Below are 23,291 nucleotides of genomic sequence, written 5' to 3' on the forward strand. Positions count from 1 at the left end.
AGGTTAAAAATTGTACCGAATTTAAATCGAGATCGCTTTAATTTTTCGCAAAGCTTACAAACTAAATCTTAATAATATATCAATAGCTACCCTAAAACAACGATTGCTTAGAAAAATTATATGTATATATGTTTTACTATGATTATTCATTATATTACATTTATGAGTTTGGAGATGTAGATACCATGTTTCTAACACATTCCAAATACATAACGTGTCTGCGACATGGATCCACACAAGTTACCTTATTAATTTACAGAGTCTTTCAAAAATACTCGCCAAAATTTCTAGTGATGAAAAATTTTCCAAAAACATTTTGTTAGGAATATACAATATCAATTAATATCAAAGCTCTCTATATAATTTTAATTTGGTATATTCAAGTAAAATTTTCTTATCACCATAAACTTAGAAAACTTTGTGCTGTTAGACTTAATTCATATCGAGATCTCACAAAATAAAAGATTTATTCAAAATTAAATTTCAGAGTTGATTACATTAACATCACTTCTACATTTTGGACATTCTATTTAGTTCGAAATAATCGCATTTCGTTTTGAGAAACTCTGTATAAATTATATGCAAAATATAAAAAAGCATGTATACAGTCATGTGCAAAATGTATAATCATCATTGTGGATTCGAAATAGCTTTGTCATTCGTAACAATCAAATCTTGAAAACAAATTTTGTTACATTCATTATACGATCTAAATGTATGTCTGAATTTTTTTAAAAACATTGTTGAATTTTCAATCAATGTGCACCAAAAATTCTGATATGACTATTTACATTAGGTATTTGTAATTTATTTTCAATGTTGTATATTATGTCAATAAAACACACTGTAGTATTCAAAAGATAAAGTAATATTTTAGTAGTCGATGAAGTTGATGATTTATTAATGGTTTAGACGGACGGACCCATACCCATACCGAATATTAGTCAAAATCATATTTCTCACATATTTATTATAATCGAATTATTTATAGTGAGAAAATAATACCGGATGCAACGACAATAATGCTGCATTATTCTACGAAAAACCTTTTAAAAATTGAAAAACCACGATGTTATTATTGATCTATATAGCTACTTTTTATTGATTAATTTGTGCATATAAATATAATGATATTGGAATGAATAAGTGAAATACCTGCAGTAATTTTACCGTATTTTTTTCTATTTAAAAAATATATAGGTTATTTAAAAGTATGACTTCAATAATGGACAATTGTTTCAGAAGAACAAAAACCTATCTCATGCAAGGGTTTTAAGCCACGAATTCTACAAATAAGAAAAGATATGCTCACAGATTTTTGGTGCCCATTTATTATAAAAATGTATTATCAAAACAGTATTAAATGGTATTTAAGTATATGATTAAAGATTTGGAGACAACACACCATACATAGTTGTATAATGCCTGGACCGATTCTGAGCCCACATAGTAAAATTTATATGCTTCTTGTTTAATGAAATGTTGATGAATTGGTATCCAAAATGCTCTTCAGTTAATTTGAACCAGTATTAAAATACTTACTATTTAACAATTATATGAAATTACTGAATTTATATTATAGATTATTGTAATATTGTAATAGAAATGAAAATTTAACGCCATGCTTTTTAGATAAAATTTTCCATTTTCCAGTTTGAATTAACTTGAATGCCTGATATATTTGTGTGCCATCGAATATGATTCAATGAGGGAAAATATATGAGCACATTTTGGATTATATGATACAGTGGAATATATAACAATATAAAAGCAGACTCAGTTTCACCAAACATTATTATTTTGAACAATTTCCCTATTTAACAATAACTAATTCCGTGAAAACACAAACAAGCTGTAAATATCTCGATATTTAAATAAAAATAACCTTTATAGCAGCTTTTCACCTGTATAAATCTATTTATCACTTTGTGTTTTGGAAAGATGGAAAGTGTTTGATTTTGTATTCAACTAAAGCTCAAGAAAATCCTTCTTTCGTTAAATAATTTATTTTATAAACAACACGCAGATAAATCTATTTGCTAACAATTACAACCATGTTCTTATTGCCTTTTTTATATTCACATTAAACACCTACAGATTTCTTATACAGTAACGATTCACCCGCAGGTTATTCCTTTTATAAAACACATTTTCAATACCACCCTGCACTGTAATCTAGTAAAATATTGGTCAAAAAAGATATTTATTATAACAAATGTTGCGTACATCGGCTTATAGGTATATAAAATTAATTGTATAATGAAAATGTTGTGAATAACATGGTATTCATATACAATTGTTAAAGTCGATTCACTGTGTTGCTATCTCACATTATTATAGGTTCGTTCCAACCCATCAAAATACCGTCTTTGGTATGGTGGTGATTCTGCCCAATAAAGATTACAAGTACTGTTTCCAGAACCGTGCATAGCCGAAGATTGCCCAGAAAATATCATTTAAACGCTTCCAATAACTGTTCCAAGTACGGTCCCGACTAGCAGGTTGGAACAAACCTTATGAATACTCGTATTATATATTAGTATTCTTGTAATAATTTTGTTTAGACTTAAATCTGAATTGTTAGGAGCAACCACGTAGTAATTTTGAATATGTCATATTCAAATAATTAAATTTAATACTAATTAAAGTATTATATAAAGAGTTATCGATTTTCTTAACTTTTTATAATATATGAAATTTCAATTGTTTTCTCATTGTTTCAAACCTATCAAATATTATAGATAATTCATTCATTAGTAAGTAGTGTTAAACTATGTTATCCATTCCCATTACTCTTCTATTCAATTCTTGTCAATCATACTTCAAAATTTTTTGGTAATTGACATCTGATGTGTTGTTAATGTATTAATTTTTATAATAAATGGTTTTAACAATGTATATTGATCGACGTATGTTTCGTTGTAACGTGAATATGTAGAGTTCGACTCGGTATTTATGAACTGAAAGTTTCATTTTCAAATATATAAACGTTGACGGAAACTTCTGTAGGAATATTTAAACCTTTTCAACCGAGAATTCTCAGCTGCGAGATAGAAGAAGAAAGAGATAGTATTTCTCGAAAAGTTATAATGGGGGAAGCAACAGTTGCTAACCTGTATTTTGTCCAAAAACGTTTCGAAAGATGTGCAACTAGCGAAGTTAACCGGGTTCGGACATTGGCGACGATATTGTTAGTCAATGAAAAATAAAATATATCGAAGTTTAATGTGTTATTTTTTACATGCCAACCTCCGCATGTTAAATCTATACAAAATATCACTCTTCTTTTCTAATACATATTGATATGTGTGAATATTGTGAATGGAAAATGACAGAGCCTTATATAAAGCAGCAGCAACCAATTTGAGGGATTTAATATTTAAGACACGCTTCGAAAAATGTAGATAAATAATTTTAGCTAAGAAAATAAATGAAATTTTTATATCCAAATAAAGGGAATTGAGACAGTTGGTCTTGGACACTGTTGTTATTCTGAATACAATGGTATAAACAAATAAAAATTTGGACGGAAGGTGCAGTAAAAAATATGTGCATGCCATAGAGATATCATGCACAGTATCGTATATAATGTGACTAAAAATTGAATAGGTATAAAACTGATATAGAGATCTCGTGAATTTCAGCATAGGACGGGTTTAAGTTGCAAAGAGGAACGTAACTTATTGGCAGCTGCCGCGAATAGTAGGTATAATTAATAACTATATATGTATAGTATGTTTTTCACATTGCAATCTATCAATTTTTTATATAAAAGCAGTTAAAAAGTTTCGAACGTGATACTGTTGTTTATATGTTTATGAAAAAAAGTTTAGAACCCCCCTTATCGATCTACTGACTGGGAATGGCAGTATATCAAAACGAGGTTGTGATTGAGATTTAAACCATAAGCAAAAGTACAACCAAACACTGTCCATAACCATAATATTTATATAAAATTTTAACAATAATATACTAATCAATTAAATAACGAAATATCATAACAGTTTTTATAACAAAGAAATACATACCGCAAAAGTGCATTATTTGTACTTCTCGTTATGTAGAAATTTATGAATATACTACTCAATAAAGATATGGGTGACATTTTTGATTGCATTGCTTAATTTCACAAAATACAGTTGTTTTCAACATTTTTATACGTGAGAATGTACATAAGAAGAAATTTAGAATGACCGACAAAAGCACATACTTAGATTTTAGTGTAATGCAAAAATATGGCTAAAATGTCACACATACACAATTTATATACTTTTCTGGTAGGCATAAAAAAATTGTGAAATTCGCAAAGTTTTCCCATTCGCCCCCTCCCCATTAGCGGTCCACGTAGCATGTGAAGATAGCTTGAATATTAGCATTTGAAGAAAGCACCATTATAAAAGTAAAACTTTTGTGAATTTTTTTTATAGTCCATTTTTATTATTAGATTAATCATTCATTCATAATCAGTCATGTTTAGAATATATATATCTTTACAAAATTCTTTGAAATGCACCCATTTTAACAGAACTTCCTACTTTTTGTGCATTTGGGAATTTTTATAAAGAGAACTACTTTCAAAAATATTCACTTTTCGATGAAACTATTTACTTACTGGCTTGAATCAACTATTCAAAAATTATTATCATTTGATAAGTTGAGAGCATTATGGGAATTTTGTTCTCAACAATCTCGAACAATTTTTGGGAAGCAGACTCAATTATTTCTCTGTACTACATTACACATTGACCAGATAATTATTCATTTTCAATTTATTTTTTCACAATACTAAATATACTTATCACTCCAATACGCTCTGTGATCAAACAGGGCTGTTTTGAATGTCACTTATATATAAGGCAATTATATTAGCTCGGGCGGAATATTGATAGGGTATGATTTCTTAGGGTGAACAGAAATGATATTGGAATGACAAATAACACACTAAACATAAGTGGCATTGGCAGAACTGGAAATAAATAACGAACGATAAAATAAATTCAAAATACGTCTCAATGAGTTATCAAATATCACTAATTTAAGATCTAAAACGTTATAAGAAAATTTTTTTATGACTGAAGTGATCTTGGAGTATTTCGAATATTAACAACTATTTGATCAACAATATTTTATATAAAAAAATACAAAAAAATATTTCGTCGGCTTTAAGAATATGAACGGGTATCAGTTGGGCTCAATATTTTGTGAGTACAAACTTCGTCAAAGTAAACTCAACATTCGGGATCGAAAGTTGATGTTACTTTGTTGCATGAAATCCTCGAAAGGTTATTGATATTAAGTATATAATCTGAGTGTTCAAATTTTTTAACGCAAATCAAAATAACTCAAATAAATATAAACTCATTTCTCAATACAGTTGTTACAACTAAAAGCATAAAAGTTCTTAGTACTATAAGAGCCAGTTAAGTAGAACGAATTTATACTAAAAATGTACAAATGTTCCCGAGTAACTTTGGAAAGAGTCTTTTTTACATATTTTTAGTTTACCAACTTCCAAGAGACGAAAAACGAGAGAATTGTTATTTTTTCATTATACTCTAATCATTTCAACTTTTAGTACTATTCTAAATTTGCGATAATCCCTATTGCTTAGAAAATACCGACAAAACAGTAAGTAAATTCTTCTACCTGAGAGTTCCCTCCACTGATTCATTGCTATTTAGTACCTATTAATATTCTATTATGTAAACATGTCTAGTGAGTGTCCAACATAAGAAGAAAATAATTTCCCTTCTATTTATTCATCACTGCAGTCATAAATGCTTTCTTCTATCGATTTATTCTATTATTCTTAGAGTATCTGTCCTTCGCTCTCCTTATCGAGACTTATCTGTTTCGAAATGTATTAAAGAAGTTTATTAGGAAATTGGACATTTTGAATGGAAATTTTTATATTAAATTATTACAGATCGGTCAATGTGTATGTGTTATAGTGCAATTGAGTTCTGTCTCTATTACTCTGCATATTGAGAAATACGAAGTAAACTTTGGTGATTGGTGTTAATCATAACAGAGTAACAGTGACAATGTTTTAAATTTTATAATTTTACATTACTGAAATTATTTTCCTACAAACACCAATGTTGATGCATGAATCACAACTTACGTGATTTTTAAAAATACCTCAACATCAGAAATTGACAGGATATCAGAATAAACAGAAAAAATATACACTAATTCAACTGCTTTTTTATGTATCCTTTGCAAATAACCATAAGCTGAACTTTCATCTAAGAACTAGTGCTGGGACACCAATTCTGTAATAAATTCATTTTAACTAGTTATTTAGCAACTCCATTTGATACATTCGATACTGATCATAAAACTACTAATACGAGTTAAATTGAGCTTGTCTATCATAACAAAAATCTTTCAAATATCATTTTTTAAAATATATGTTAAATAGGGATATCTACGTTTTATTACACACAAAAAGTATATTATAAAAATGCAAAATTTCATAAATACTTGTTATTTGAGTGTTAGTAGAAGAGGCGTGACTTGCATTGCTTTTAAGAAAATATATTTCAATATTGCCCTCAAAATAATAATGGACAACACTTTTGTTCATTATCAATTCAGGTATTTGTTGAATATTTAATTCAATATTTCAGCTTATTTTGCTGCTGGTTAGAAGTTGCAATAAGAAAATACTAAGAATATAAAAAATATAATGGCTTTGGTGTTAATATGATCCTGCAGATATTGAGACCAAGACTTACGACTTACGGCATCACTCATTGTATAAAGCGGAATAAGAACCTATTTATTCTCTGTTACAACATATCATATTCTATAATCACAAAGATATCAGATGATATACAAGCTTCATTACTGCAGTAAAACTGTGAAAACAGCCTCATGTAGAGACAAACCAGAATATTATGGAGGACCTAATTTTTTTAAAGCTCAAACCTTAGAAAAAAAATATGAAATATCCGACTGAGATAATATTATTTTTTTTTCTCCATAATTCAGACGAACTAATTCAATTTCTAATAAGTTTGGCTTGTTCAGCATAAAATCAATTAGTCTTCCATAAATGATAGAAATATGAACAGTACAGCAGTTGATATATACATATATTTGAATATCCAAAAAACGATACTCTCTCCATCAAACTACACTGCACAAACTATCACGTAAAGTTTCATCTCGGTTTAATTAAAGTAACATACATGTAGTGAATCATTACATCAGTTTTTCAGGACAATCACAAAGTGCCGTTTACAACGCAAAAAAATATATGTAAGCTCAATATCGCCTAAAACCTAAATTGAACACCGCCAAAGCAAAATACTGTATTTTTAGAAGATATTGAATGGTAAGTTTGAAATGATCTTACAGTCTTCTGCAATTACAGTTAACTTGTTCATATATTTATTTACACAAAATAAAGAAAAAAACATATCAACAAATTGTTAGGAAACATATATTTTTTAGCGCTGAAAATTGAAGCACATGAGAGAGATAAAGTGATGTATGTTCTTTATACTTATTGATGTTATTGACTGTCAAAGTTAGGATCCGAGATAAAGTATAACGTGTTTGTTGTGAGGCCTTTTGAATCTGAACATAGTCCAAAGCAGCGTGTTTACCCGCCGACGACTATGACAGGGGTGGGGAGGGGCGAGGCCAGTCTCATACGTCCGCAGTTCGAGAGCTGATGCTGGGTGTTCGACTGTGTATCACTACTTTGTGCCCATTTCTTTCTACCAGAACCGCTGTTTGTCGAGCCTCAAGCTCCCCTTCACCGTCTATATCACCTTCATCGCCGGACTGATCAGTTGCACCTCCGCGGTTTCTCTTGTGTTTTCTCCACGCGTTTTGAATTAATCTAGCACAATATTCCTCCCTTTGCCGCCAAAGGGTTGAACTAACCGGTTCATACCCTACCTCATTCGGTCTACCTTGCACTTCGGCCAATTCAGCAGTTTCTTCAATAGCGTTACCTTTTCGAGCGAAAAAGTCTTTGGTAAGAGCATCTAAGATATCTACACAAAACATGAGATCACCCTTGCAGATTGGAATGTCCATTGAAACTATTTTGTATTTATTCGGTTTATGTATTTGTAGTGGAGGCTCCAATACATCTAAAAAGTCGGAAAGTTGATCGTATCTTATGTACTGCGTTCCATCTGGATCAAATTGTTGCCAAATCTCGTAGTACATATCATAGTCATCGTCTGTTAGACCCTCCTGCACATCTTCAGTCGCTTGCGAATAATTCTCCAAAATGACGGCAATGTACATGTTTATGACTATGAGGAATGATATAACGAGATAGCTAAGTAGGAAAGCTATACCTATCGTGGAATTACCACAATTACCCGTTTCTCCTATTTCGTTGTCTGGTTGCTTACAGTCTTCCTCATTTATAATTCCATCTAAGACGCCATCCCAACCGGCAGAAGTGGACATCTGAAAATATATAAACTAAATATTAACACATACATTTTAGAAGTAACTGTATCCGATACTGAACCATATCATGAAATGGTAGGTTATCTAGACCTAAAGGCCATATACACAGAAAGCTATTATCAGAAACTAATACATCTACTTTGCTTCTCCAATATTCATGTTTGAGATTAATTTCTCCATAGAGCAATGTAGATAGAGAAGCTCTTAATAGGAAGAAAATATTAATTGAATATATTTCAATGAATTTTTCTACCAATGAAAATAATAATGTTAATTTTTGTTCAGATATAAAAAAAACATTTTATGGAAGCTCAATTTTTAAAGTACAAAAAATATAGGAGGAGAGTCTCATTCAACTCAAACAAAAGCAACTAAGGCTAATCATCGGGTTAATTACTGGCTACTGGTATACGGCAAAACATCTAAGACGATGGGCATCACACTCAATGTCCAAGATGCAAAATAAAGGAGGAAACTCCAATCCACATATTGTTTAAATGCGCTCTCCTCCGACCTGTTCAAGAGGACATAAGGTGAAGTAGCGCGGATTAAAATCATGAATTGTTCTTCATAGGGCCCAGACAAAATGGCTGTATTTCTAACAGACAACATACGTAATTAAGTTTGGTTTGATGTTGTTCCAATAATCAACTATAAACGTTTTGATGGATAGGGTATGAAAAACTTTTCCAGGTTGTATTTGTATTGTATTGTAAGTTATTGAAAATTCTTCAAAGGAAGAAACTTACAAGTTCAAAAGTAAATTCAAGTCAGAGGTTCCTATTTTTGTCTAAAAAAATAGTCACTTTCTAAATCGGAATTTCCTTTTTTTTTAATTGGATTGAACATTGTTTACTTTCACAACCAAGTCAAAAATAAATAAACTTACCTGAAATAGAAGAATCATTGACTGTCCAAAGGTTTTGAAGTTATAGACGTCATCGAGTCCGCTTTTGTCCTTGACGTGCATGAAGAATGACATTCCGAAGATCGCGAATATAAACATGACCAAAAAGAGTAGTAAGCAAATGTTGAAAAGGGCAGGCAGTGACATGGCAAGTGCGAAAAGCAGTGTGCGGATTCCTTTTGCTCCCTTAACCAATCGAAGAACTCTACCGACTTTCGCAACTCGAACAACTCTCAATAAAGTCGGCGACACAAAGTATTTTTCAATAATATCACTTAGCACCAATCCCAAAATTGATAATATAACAACCACTAAATCGAAAAGATTCCAAGGTTCCGTAAAATAATGATAACGCAAAGCAAACATTTTCATGAGGCACTCGGTACTAAATATAACTATGAAAATCATATTTAGGGAGTCCAAAACTTTGGTAAACGTCTCTTTCTGTTTGTAATGGTCCATTGTCATCGTCAACATATTTAAACCTATAAATAACATGATGATCATGTCAAACTTCTTATTGGTGACTATCTCGAAGACTATGGCTTGAGGTCTCCACTAAAAACAAAAAAGAATACATATATCTACTAGTATGTCATATGGAAATAAGGCATTCAAATAATTTTTAAAATTTTACATTGTACAAAGACTAGAATTGTATCGTTTGTCACCTTCACATGCAATATTGTTCTTTTACATGATGCAAGCTGTTTCTATTGGATAGAATAAGAAAGATGAAAGAATGAATGTAAATGGGTAAATGTCTAGAGGAAAATACAATATGTGAACCAATGACTATAAATGATGAACTCTATAGTCAAATATACAGGAAGTAAAAAAGATACTACTCTAAGCATAGTAGATAAAAGCATTTTAACAGTAAAGTGGATATAATTTAATATCAATATCAACAAAGAATATAAGGATTTGATTTTATTCCGGAAGATTATTTTTGTTGTACTTTTGTTTTTAAATGACATTCTGTGTCACATAAAGAATATTTTGTAATAATAGTGAAAAAAATTCTTACCCTTGGTCTTGGAATAGCTTTCATAGGTTTCTTGGATCCCATTTTCTTCATAGCATTGTAATATTTCTTCTGATCTTCAGTCATAAACATCTCCAGTGATCCTCCTGCGTATAAATTACTCAAATAATTTTATAATCTTTAAATAGTGGATATTTTAAAAATACCATTGAAATATTAAACGATTTATGGAAGATTTAATTAAATAAAACCGTGTAACAGGTCTTCTAAAACTAGGGTTGACATTGTTCATTTTCTTCCTCCAATGCCCATTAAAAAATTATTAATTAATTCATTGAAATCTTCAACTTTCTCTTTTCAATTTGAAAAAGTTGAAACACTTAAGTTATACTTGCTTACAATGTGGGTTTCTGTGTGGTACAATTTTTGGTCTCCATAATCGTTTCTACTTAGTATATCCCAGACAATATATGTCTTTAACATTTTTTGTGATAAAGGGGTATTTTGCTTAGTTATACTAATAGTAAAATATTATAAAATGTACCAAACGAAAAAATGGCAGTGTTGTGATTTGTCCTACCTATAGTTTTACTTTATCCTGCATCTTGTAAATTGTATTGTTTCAGAATTTCACATTGTATATGACATTTCACATTATGTTTTGAGAATGTTTAGTTGCAGAACGTCAAATAATGCTTGCGTTTGTAACAGTAGTTTACTTATAATTTCTTCTTGCTCGACTAGTTTCATCTAGATAAAAATGTTGCTACAGAAAAGATTCATTCTTCATCGCTAATTTTTCAGCTCCATAGAATATAATTGCATGATTTAATCATTCCCACTAATCACTCAAAGCTAGATTACCCGAGAACGACCGGCATCTAACCAAAAATTATTAGACTTTATTATTCCCAGCTATTTTCTATATTGTCATTTCCATTGTTATTGTGGCGAGAAGTAACTATTACTTTTCCCGGATTACTAAAGGCTATTATATTTAGGAAAATGTATTTTAATTATATTTGTTCAAAATTACCGGGAACATTGAGACAAGGAAATATAAGTGATATAAAATGTGAATGGAATTATTCTTGTGAAAATTCTACAAAGCTGTAGTTAATATAGTTTCACTTAAATATTAACGTCAAATAATACTTATCTTCTTCTTCTGCTCGTTAAAGTTATCGATAATGACTCCAATGAACAGGTTTAGAGTGAAGAAAGATCCAAAGATAATGAAGAATACAAAGTAGAGATACATGTATATGTTGGTTTCTCTAATAGGCTGTTTATGCATCTGAAAAAATTGTGACCATTGTTATATGCTTTTAACTTCATTGTTTCAGTGAAAATTGGTTTTTTGATATTTCCGATAATCAATGTTAACATAATTATTTCTTAAATACCTGCAACTGTATGTTGTGCTGCTCTCTCTCTCTCTCTCTCTCTCTATATATATGTATATATATATATATATATATATATATATATATATATATATATATGAATTTAAAATTTTTACAAGAATTTATACAACTTAAAGCACCACAAATCTCAATTAATTATTTCTCAGACGATGAATACATGAGTAATCGAAATCCCGGAAAATTAAAGTTAGTCCACTTTGGTGTTTCATTGCCACGTTCCCAATAAGAAACCGCTATATATATTTCCTCAACTTTTTATTTCTTAGCCTCTTTCATATACTTTTGTTTATAAATTATCTTGATTTTAGGTCTCTTGTAATTAAAATTTCGTTGAATAGTATAAAAGTTGTTGTTGTTATGGAACTATTTATCTTCTAAAAGTTAAAATTCATAACGAAGACATTTTTTTTTCTATAAACATTTTTATAAACAAAATTATATTGGCATGGATGAAATAATGCCTACCTACATGGGACTTGTTTACGGAAATGAAACCAAAAAAATAATGAAAAATGACGAGAATATCCTTAAAAAAATTGCCAAGCAGAAAAATCGAAGAATTTTTCTACTAAGATGCAAAAAGATAACTTAATACCCACATATCTAAATTAAAAATTTAAAATAGTTAAACTAATTTAATAACATTTTACAAAATTTCGAAAAAAATAACCAATTGATAAAAATACAAATGAAATAAAATCAAAATGGATCGAAATTTTACTGATACCAGATGAAATCAATGAAGTTTTATTTTTAGGTCCTAATTTTGCACAAAATATTTCTACTGACACCGGATTACCTATGATAAAAATATCTCATGTAATATTGAATTTATTCTAATAATCTATATAATGAAACTCAAAATAACATAAGATCGGATATCTGTAATATTATCACTTATTTTCAAAATAAATTAAAAAAACAACAATCAATAGAGCAATATTAAACCTCAAAATATAACTAAAACCCAAGAATTTAACAAACAATTCAAAATTTGAAAGCAGGTAAATCTAACAAAACTGTTATTATGAAATCAAAAGGTTATAATAATAATATTATGTAATAACAAATTATACAGAACCCTACGAATTCATATCAAAAACAACTTTTTATTTCACCATCATAAGCAAAAAAATTGAAAATTCACATTGTCATGGCTTAAAATATATGGTATTCCAAAACTGCACACACCTGACATACCTCTAAGACTAATTTTTTCAAGTATTCAAACTCCTCTTTCCCTATGATTTAATTATTTGAATACATTATCAAAAATACATAGGATTTTAGAGAGAAAATTAAAAAACATAAAAATTTCTGACGAATATGTATTTATTTCGTTAGATGTGGTTTCTTTATATACAAATATTCCTATTATAATTGTGAAAGATATATTAATGAAAAAATGGAACAGAATTGAAAAATATACAGACATACCTCAAAACGAGTTTATCGAAGCTATAGAACTAACACTTACAACATAATTCCAATATAAAAATAAATAAACAAACTGATGGATGTGCTATGGGAGCTTCCATATCCTTCCAAAATTAATATGGATATCCCATTATTTTTCCGTTATGTAGATGATTGGGTTACTGCTATATCAAAAAATCAAATTGGAAACATAAATAAAAAAGTCAATTCTTTGTCTGATACATCTATAGAACTATCAGATCCTGAATTTAGTTAATTAGCTATTCAAAAAGTAAGAATTGCATTGAAAGAAACTAATTATCCGGAAAAAATGACAAATAACATTCAAGAAAAGTTTGAATAAATATTATAATCAATTAAAAAACAAAACGGAAACATCAAAATATAAAACATTTTTCCTTATCATATTTACAAGAATTTTCTCAACAACTATCGAATTATTTATTTCTGATATTAGTATAAGTCATAGAGGACAAGATACATTATCCAGAGATTTCACTAAACTAAAATCTAAAACACCCAAACAACAAACAAAAGAAGTAATATATATATAAAGTACCTTGTAATGATTGTGACGCTGTCTACATAGGGCAAACATCTCAGTATTTAGAAAATAGATTGAAAGGTCATGAATACAATAAAAAACTGCATTAACTAAGAACGAAATATTAAAAACCATATATTCAATTATAAGAATCAAAAACTCTTGAAAGGAAATCAAGGAATCAAATCCACAAAAAATAGAATTTTTAGAAATGATTCACATACATAGGAACAAGAAGGCTATCAATGATAAAAGAGGCCTAAATAATCCAAGTAAAATAAGATGTGAAAACTAAGGAAAAATCGATTTTTCTTGTTAAAACAGATTTCTATTTTGATTTAATTTTGATGTTCGTGATGTAGGTGATCTATTGATTAATATAATATATATATTAATATATTATATATAAAGTTATATTTTGATTAAGACCAAAATAGATCGGAACGTTAAAATTTTATACTTTTAAAAGAAATTTTAGTTAAAAGAGACCCAAAATCAAAATAAATTATCAAAGAAACCAATAGAAACAATACGATCGATTTCGATATTTATATTTTAAATAAAATATCTTAATAAGAATATAGTAATAAAACTATAGTTTATAATTGTTACATATTCAAATTTTTTATTTATCGATCTTTTGCTTTTATTATTTTGGGACACAATTTTGGCAATCTTTTCGACAAATAATCGTCGTCTATTTGGTTCCATTCGTTTTTTAGGATATTTCAAAGATATGAAGTGGAAGTGCTTCCTAACTTTCCTGTCCAATTTGTCCCACAATAGCTCTATCGGGTTGAGGTCGGGCGATTGTGTGGGCCAAATCTTTATTTTAAGTACATTCTTCGTTACCAATTTCTTCAAATACTTTTTGCACAGCTTCGAGGTATGCTTGGGATCGTTGTCATGCTGGAAGGTAAATGTTCTGCCGCTCAGGCGCTGGCCAAAAACTACTACATTTTCTTTTAATATTGTTATAGCCATCTTTCTTCAAAATCCCTCCAATTTTTACAATATCTTCACTCGCCCAACTCCAAACAATCGCCGAGCCTCCGCCGTGTTTTAAAGTCAGGATTACACAGTGATCCAACATCCGTTATTCCTTTGATCGCACTCTTCTCTTAAATCCAAAAACCTCAAATTTGATTGATCATTTTTCAGGCGTCCAATTTTTATGTTCTTCGGACCTCTGTAACCTGAATCAATCTTCAGTTTTTCGAGGCCGCCAACTTCACTTATAACGACCTAACGTATACAATTTATTGTCATATATATTCTAGCCAATGAATATTTAACTACATTTATAACTACCTAATCTATTGAAATTTAATATTATCTATAAATTTATCAATCAATATTAAACATCATTCACTACAACTTATCCTTATCTAACCTATAAAAATTCAACGTCATTCAAAATCAAACCAATCAAAAATTAATAAAAATTCCTATAGTAACCAGAATCAATATTTCAATTAATCAATATTTCTATCAACGTCAATTTGAATATTGAATTCATGATTATAAAAATTTTTACAAGCATTAATAATATCACAAATCACCGGCAATCTTAATTAATTATTGTTAAGTAAAATTTTATTATTTTTATACATTTATACATGTTTGTTATATTGTAAGTATTTCACCATAATTTCAGTCCCAGACGATGAATACATGAGTATTCGAAAGCTCGGAAATCAATTTGTATGTGTGTAGGTGATATGAGTGGTATACGTATGTAGTTGTTACAAATTATTCTTATATTTGGCTTCTTAGTATTACATATAAGTTTCCCAAGGACACCCAATATGAGCTAACACATTACTTTTGATTATATAATTAATTCATACATCCATTAAAATGATCAACTTATTAACTTACCTCTCTGGAATCGATAGCGTCGTTCATGATTTGGATCCAACCTTTAAACGTAGCTACTTGAAACAAACATAGATATGCTTTACCAACGTGATCGAAATTCATTGGCGAATTATCCCACGTGTAGTTTTCTGCTTTACATGCATTCACGTCCGGTATTATTTCGTAACTTAACGTTGATTTATTACTATCAACACACTAGAAAGAAACATTGCTTTTATCAAATGTATTCAACTTTTTAAGATAAGAGTTTACCTTATAGTATTTACCCGCGAATAACTGCACACCCATGATAGCAAATATCAACCAAAATATTAAGCACACTAGCAGTACATTGAAGATGGATGGTATAGCTTGAACCAATGCATTTACTACTACCTATAGAATAAAGTCATAAGTTAGTAAGTTCTAGCTCCTCACACAATGAATTTAAGCTTATACATAGAGGAGCAAATGAGAGGATGAGATATTTTGGATGTCGTGAGTTATCACCCCATCTCCACTTTTTCACTCCAAGGAACGACTATTCAGTCATATCACACAAAATATTTTTTTCGAGGTGTAGTAGATGTATATAGATCATAATTTATTTAGAAAGTATAAATTAAGATTGAAAAGTTGAAACAATTTTGTACTTGCAATCTCACTGAAGTATGGTATCGTTATGTTGGAAAATGTGGAGAATTCTGGCTCAAGGTACCGAGAAGATATTTTTGATGTTAAAGTACTATGATAAGTTTTGCGTCCCGTAATGATGTAGATCTAATTACAACTTGAAAATAAAGATACACGTACATTGTAAGCATACTAACAGTTTTTAGAGATATAATTAATAGAATTGTAATTTTTTCTTCCTAACTCGAATATCTTAATAACTCAAACTTCATACTTGGTGCCAGCTTCGATTTTTTGGGGTAATCTCTTTATTACGATTTATTCTAACTTAACTTAAAAATATTTTATGTAACTAGTTAGTTTCTGTTCTGTTTTAATTCGGTTATACGATTCGTAATACTTTGTTTTATTACACCTAACGCATTTTTGTTTGTATTACTACATAGTAAGTTATCTGTTCACCTGTTGACCAGAAATATAATCTCATAAAGGAAGTGGTAAGTGGTTCACGAACTGAAAATGTAGGCGTGAAGTACGGTATTTCGGCAAATACAGTGTCTATTTAAACTAAGCTGGAATTTTTGGACCTGTTTGTGATATTCATACTGAACACTGAGGCGCGTTTCGATAACCAAGTTATTGTCTTCATAGACTAAAGGTAGTCACAAATAACTGACCAAAATCATACATTATCATATATTTATGTAAAAAAAATTATGTTCACATTTATTAGAGACTAATTTGTTTAATATACAAAGGAATACAATGCGGTCCATATGTATGAAATAAATTCAATTTTATCGTTATTATGTACTATGTGAAAAAAACCTGGAACAGCTCGATTTTTATTCTTAAATTAACAATTTACAGTATGAAAATATCATCTCTCTCCAGCACACCCTCTGAATTATAAGCACGGAGGGGTCGAGTGACACTTTGTTGGAAAGGGATTTTAATCCTCTGTTCAGCAATATGAAATAAGTTTTTTCAAATTTTGTGTGATCAGAACAGAGAAAATGAATTTTTAAGATGTAAAATTTTGATACTGTCTCTGTAACAATATTAAAAAAGAAGAATATTCGTCTTGATTTTAGATCTCTTCTGTTATAAAATTAGTTTTTTTCATATAATTTTATAACAGAAGGGACATACAATCCAGACGATTTAGAATTATATTTATATACAGGATGCTTCGGAATAGCACTCCAATCTCTCGAGAAATGGTTCTATAGGTAAAAAAAAGTTGGTATAAAAAAAATTATAAAAACGCTTTGTAAGCGAGTTATAGCGAACGATAGATTTCGCCTGGATTCCTCATCCACCAATAATAGGAATCCATATTGAATGTCTCGGGTCTGAAATTGTTATGCAAAGTTGTTTGGTATACTTATTAGTTGATAACTCGTAAGTCAATATTTTTATGCATCACATGGCGTTGCGACTTATCGAAGTTCAAGTGTAGAAAGTTAGAACTTGGGCTTAGGCAATATAAAAATTATCTGTTTCTTGTCCAACTATATTTTCTTGGTTAACTAGTTAGTTCCTATCATATCAATAATCAATATATTTTGAATCGAAGGTGATCAAAATTCTGAATAAATTGGAAATGGATGAGATGCGTAAAGTTTCAAAGCAGTTTTATTTAATGTTGGACAGAAAGTGGGGTATTGAATCTGGCTTGTTTTCATATATGTACGTGTACATTATCGATGTGACGTAATTATAAGAGTTATGTATTATTATGTTTTAATATATATTCAATTAAAAACCTTCCTCATAATATATTAAACAATATAATTCAATTTTTTATCGAGTTTTATAAGCTATTTTGAATTTTTATATTCAGAATATCTTCACCTGAGTATGTTAAGTGTATATTATATTAGCTGTTTTTTGACTTACCCTCATTCCCTGCATACGAGACATAGCTCGCAAAGGTCTAAGAGCTCTTAATGTTCTCATAGTCTTAAAAGCCTGAATGCCTCCTGCTCCGGCGAGAGAAGCCACGAAATTTATAAGAGACACCATAACAATAAGAAAGTCCAACCAGCACCATGCATTCGTAAAATATTTTTGAAAACCCATAGCCAACCACTTTATCAACATCTCAAAGAAGAATATGACGGTGAATATTCTATCCATGTAATACAGAATATCTTGTAAAATAGGTCGTTGAGACAAATGAACATCTTCCAATGCTAAAGCTAAACTACTGAGCAAGATCATGGTGATAACTGCTGTTTCGAAGTATTTATTTTCTATGAGCTGGAACGTCTTATAACGAAGGTTTCCCCAACCCTGCCAGAATGGAGAATCTTCGTCACCGGCCAAAAATGGAAACTTTTTATAACATTTTTCTGGGAAACAATCGGCAGAGTATTCATCTATTATAATATCTTCCGTTGCAGCATCCAAGATGAGATCGTCGTCCAACGGTCCTTGGCAGTCACATTCATCTTCTAATTCTAAAATTCATAGCAATATGTAACTTGAATTTGTTGTTAGATGATCTAACAATAAATATTTGGGAACAGCTTATTACCTTCATCTATACCTAGTTCTTCTTTGCTAGCATCACGTTTTTCTTCCTGATCATCTAAAACATCGGCACTACCCTTGTGACTTTCATCTATGAACCTATGTTTATGACTACCATACGATTTGTTGCTAATTTCATCGTCGTCTAAATGGCCTAGAAAATCACCGTGATCCAAAATAGAATTTCCCAATGTTTTGTTTTTACTAATTGCGTTTTTTACACGTTTTATATTAGTTTTTGAATCACCGTGTATAGTAAATTCCATGCCATCGCCTATAGTTACTTCTAACCTATCTTTGGGGCTTTTCTTATCTTTAAATATTGTACCATCTGCTAATATTTCATCACCTGTTAAATCTAATCCTCCGTCTCGTGGATCTAAAAGAGGTTAGTGATAAGTTTACTTTGTGAAGCAACCACAAAAATCATATCAAACTATCCAAAACGTTATAACATTACCAACAAAAATAAATTTTAGTTTTTTACGTACTAACGATATTTCCCGTTACTTCTCAGTTAGGTATAAGTGAGGAATGTATTTGCTTTTCCTTTTGTATTTGTCGAGGAAAAAATGATGAGTACTATAACTATATACATTCATGTTGGCAAATCTCATTGGCAAATGTTATCAACCTATTGTAGTTTGTATGATATTCATGATATAAGAAGTGATAATATATAATGGTTAAAACAGTTGGAATAATATAGCTTTTTCTATTATTCTATTACTACCTATTATAACATTATATAGGTATATAGACAACATGCGGGATATTTAATTTTTTTTCTTTGAGGTATGTTTGCCTAAAAATATAAAGACCTACTAAATGGGGTGGATACATAAAATTAAAATTTTTTGTTTGAAGCTAACAACTAACTTCTATTCTATCACAATTAAGTGAAAAGCTAGCAATTCTCCGTATGAGAATTTGGAATTTATTTAGTTACGTTACATGCGAGAGGTATACTTCTTGGAAATCAAAAAGTATAAACACTACAAGTGGCAACAAGCACAAATTCAGCGAGCTATTCAGATTTGTTGGATAAAAACCTTGGTTCCAACTGTTGGAGGGTCCCTCACCTGACGGCTGATCGGATATTTGGTTAGTTAATTTAAATCTAATCAACTTAGCAATATCTGCCACACCAGCTTTTATCCATCGGATAAAACGACCAATTCTATCGAATGCTTCGGCTATTTTATTAGTATCATTGTCAGCCGTTGGAGCTGATAAACTCGATGAACCGAAGTTGCTCAAAAGCAAAGCTAAGAAAAGATTGAGTACCTGCAAACACACACATTATATATATATATATATATATATATATATATATATATTTAAATAATATAAATATAGCTATAAATTTTACTTAAATTATTTAGATCCTTTTTATCATTTATAGCTTATTCGTTCTTATGAATGTGAACCATTTCTAAAAATTCTCTTTTTTGTGTATTAGATTCCGTTTCAAGAATTTTTGAATCTTTATAATTGCAGTTCTATTTTTTTATCGTATTGATGACCTCTTAGTCTATTTTCTAAATACTGAGATGTTTGCCCTATGTAGACAGCGTCACAATTAGTACAAGGCACTTGATATATAATATTACTTCTTTTGTTTTTTGGTGTTTTAGATTTTAATTTAGTGAAATATTTGGATAATGTATTATGTCCTCTATGACTTATACTAATATCACATTTAATGAAATAATTCGATAATTGTTGGGAAAGTCCTTGTACATATGGTAAGGAAAAATGTTTTATGTTTTGATGTTTCGTATCAGTTTTGTTTTTAAATTGATTGTAATATTTGTTTATCCTTTTCTTGAATATGTTATTTATCATTTTTTCTGGATAATTATTTTCTTTCAATGCAGTTTTTGAATATCTAAATTCAGGATCTGGTAGTTGGATAGATCTATCAGGCAAACTTATTATCACTGATCTTTTTTGTGACATAGGATGACACGAAGTTTAAATATGTTGAGGACCAAGTCGGTTTCGTATACGTAATATATCAAAAGGTATAAGAAATAAGGAAATGCAGATATATATATATATATATATATATATATATATATATATATATATATATATATATATATATATGAATTGTGAAGATATCTTTGCCAGCTATATTATGAGTAGTTTTTTATTGGGAACGTGGCAAGGAAAATATATTGAAGTTAGTCCACTTTGGTGTTTCCTTTCCATAATCCCAATAAAAACTACTCACTATATATATATATATATATATATTGGTATCACATCATACTATAAATAAATACACAGGTTTGCATATGTAATCTGAACATTGGTACTACTCATCTACGTATGTATCTATAAAACCAGTGTCTCACATTCTAGATAATGATTATTTTTGGAAATAAACATAAACAGACCTGCATTTTCACATTTTTTAATTAAATATTGCAGTTTTATCACGTACCACAAGATTTCCAATAACAACAGTAGCTAGGAAAAATGGAATGCATGAAACATCACCGACTAGCATGCAATCCCACATTGATTCTATCCATTCTCCACACAACACACGAAATACAATCATAAAGGAATGCATAAAATCTGTGAAATTCCACCTAGGAAGTTCATGGTCTGGAAATCTATCTACATTATCTGCAACAAAAATTAACATTTTAGTAAATGTGAATTAAGAATGGTAAAATATTCATATACCTGTGTAATTTTTTCCAAATAATTGCATACCCATAACAGCGAATATAAATATTATAATGCACAGCACAAAGGTTAGGTTACCTAAAGCACCCATAGTTCTACCCATTATTGAAATCAGTAAATTTAAAGTTGGCCAGGATTTAGCCAGTTTGAACACTCTTAGCTAAAAAATAAATATTAGATAATTATAATTTTTTTGAGCACGTTTTTAAGCGACAGTGTTTCTTAGTATATTGTGACTCCGCCTATTTTCATTAATTTTGGGAACACACAAAAAGTCTCAAATAAGTATTTATTATATCTCTACCAATAAAAAAAGTATTTAATACAATATATAGGAAGTGCTTAAAAAATATTTCGTTTTCAACATTATTTAATATGACATTTTATAACATTGGTTCTATTTTAAAATTAATTTATTGCACTATTTAAGGCGATGTTTAAAAATATAACAATAATTGTTATAGTTTATTTCAGAAAGGTGTAGAGCAATAAAATCTCCGTAGGTATGCAAAGGGACCACAGAGTGACCCAACGAATATTTATTTTAAGCCACTTTCATAGTTTGGCATTGATTTCACAAATTTTTTTATCAAGTGCAGGTAGTACCACCTGGGTTGGGGTCAATTTATCATTTTAGCCTGAAAATATTGTGCCAAAGGCGTGCCAGTAGGATACTCCTAAAAAGGAATTTTATTTCAACAGAATAAAAATTAGGCATTATGTACATAGTATTAAGTACATTTATTTTTTATTGAACATTATACAAAAAATACATTATACAGAAATTAAATTATAAAAAATCATAATATTCTTCGTAATCTGAGGAACTGTCATCTCCTCTTGATGTCATAATTAACGGGTCGACGGTCAGATCGATCAAGTAGTCAAGTTCCCACATTTTCTCCTCTTCTTTAATTACATGCTGGACTGCTTTTCGCCAGTTCTCTGGTGTCACCTCCTTAATGGCTTGATCAAACAGTAGCTTAACGTCTTTAATTTTCATTTCATTTCATTTAGTTCGCAATGATATTGCGGTGTGCGCAGCACAGTTACACTATGTTTTTCTGCTATATCTTCCACAGCATATTTCATAAAACGATGTTTGTGTAAATTTGCTATAGCTTATAGTTTTTTTTATCAAATTATATTCAAATTCAATACTTTTGGTGGTTAACCAGTCAATAATTTCTTGTTTTCTCCAAGATGAAGTTGGAGCCTTCTCTATACGTCGAGAATGATAACTTGCGTTATTCATAACTACTACTGAATCAGCTGGAAGATATTTTATCATTTCATCAAAATAGTTAGATTAGCAAACCTTCTTTTAAAAATCCCTTAATCCCACCTTAATACCCGTTGACAGGCCTTCCATCAAAGCTTGACGAGCACTGGTTATATTTTTGTCTTGCCACATTTTTGGTACTGTATAACCTTCATTAATCAGCAAACAATTTCATCGCTTTCTAGCAAAAGTGTTTTACGGTTATGCTTTTCCCAGGCACAATCCATATTACTCAAAGTGATCTTGATTTGACTTCATCAAGTACTTTTAGTGGTCTGCCTGGACTTTTCTTGGGAGGTTCCCAAGAAAAGTCCACTTGGCCTGCTATCTTTCTCCCTCGCAATAATATAAAAACTGGGGACTTTCCAACTCCAGTCATTTGGGAACATCGGTCGACAGTTTTTTGTACAGTAAATTTCGGGTAATCGTATTCACTGATAGTGGAGAATTATTGGAACATCTTTTCGTTGGTGTAAATTTCGCCATTTTATTTCTAATCTTATAATACTGTGAATACTAATTACGGCTTA

General features: G+C 29.9%; 1 protein-coding gene across 1 annotated transcript in view; it reads right to left on the reverse strand.

The window, feature by feature from the left end:
- Positions 1 to 3: 3 nt before the first annotated feature.
- The window catches only part of LOC130451718 (sodium channel protein para), a 96,481-nt gene continuing 73,193 nt past the window's right edge, over positions 4 to 23,291 (reverse strand). Inside the window, exons 20-30 of the mRNA XM_056790918.1 lie at positions 21,477 to 21,639; positions 21,229 to 21,416; positions 19,829 to 20,063; positions 18,781 to 19,155; positions 18,141 to 18,703; positions 15,879 to 16,001; positions 15,627 to 15,821; positions 11,493 to 11,634; positions 10,380 to 10,483; positions 9,332 to 9,907; positions 4 to 8,439 (exon numbers count right to left, since the gene is read on the reverse strand). Coding sequence (XP_056646896.1) covers positions 7,660 to 8,439; positions 9,332 to 9,907; positions 10,380 to 10,483; positions 11,493 to 11,634; positions 15,627 to 15,821; positions 15,879 to 16,001; positions 18,141 to 18,703; positions 18,781 to 19,155; positions 19,829 to 20,063; positions 21,229 to 21,416; positions 21,477 to 21,639 — 3,444 coding nt within the window. The 3' untranslated portion in view covers positions 4 to 7,659. The remainder of the gene's footprint in view (positions 8,440 to 9,331; positions 9,908 to 10,379; positions 10,484 to 11,492; positions 11,635 to 15,626; positions 15,822 to 15,878; positions 16,002 to 18,140; positions 18,704 to 18,780; positions 19,156 to 19,828; positions 20,064 to 21,228; positions 21,417 to 21,476; positions 21,640 to 23,291) is intronic.

Source organism: Diorhabda sublineata, chromosome X, assembly GCF_026230105.1.
Source record: "Diorhabda sublineata isolate icDioSubl1.1 chromosome X, icDioSubl1.1, whole genome shotgun sequence".
NCBI classification, from domain to species: domain Eukaryota; kingdom Metazoa; phylum Arthropoda; class Insecta; order Coleoptera; family Chrysomelidae; genus Diorhabda; species Diorhabda sublineata.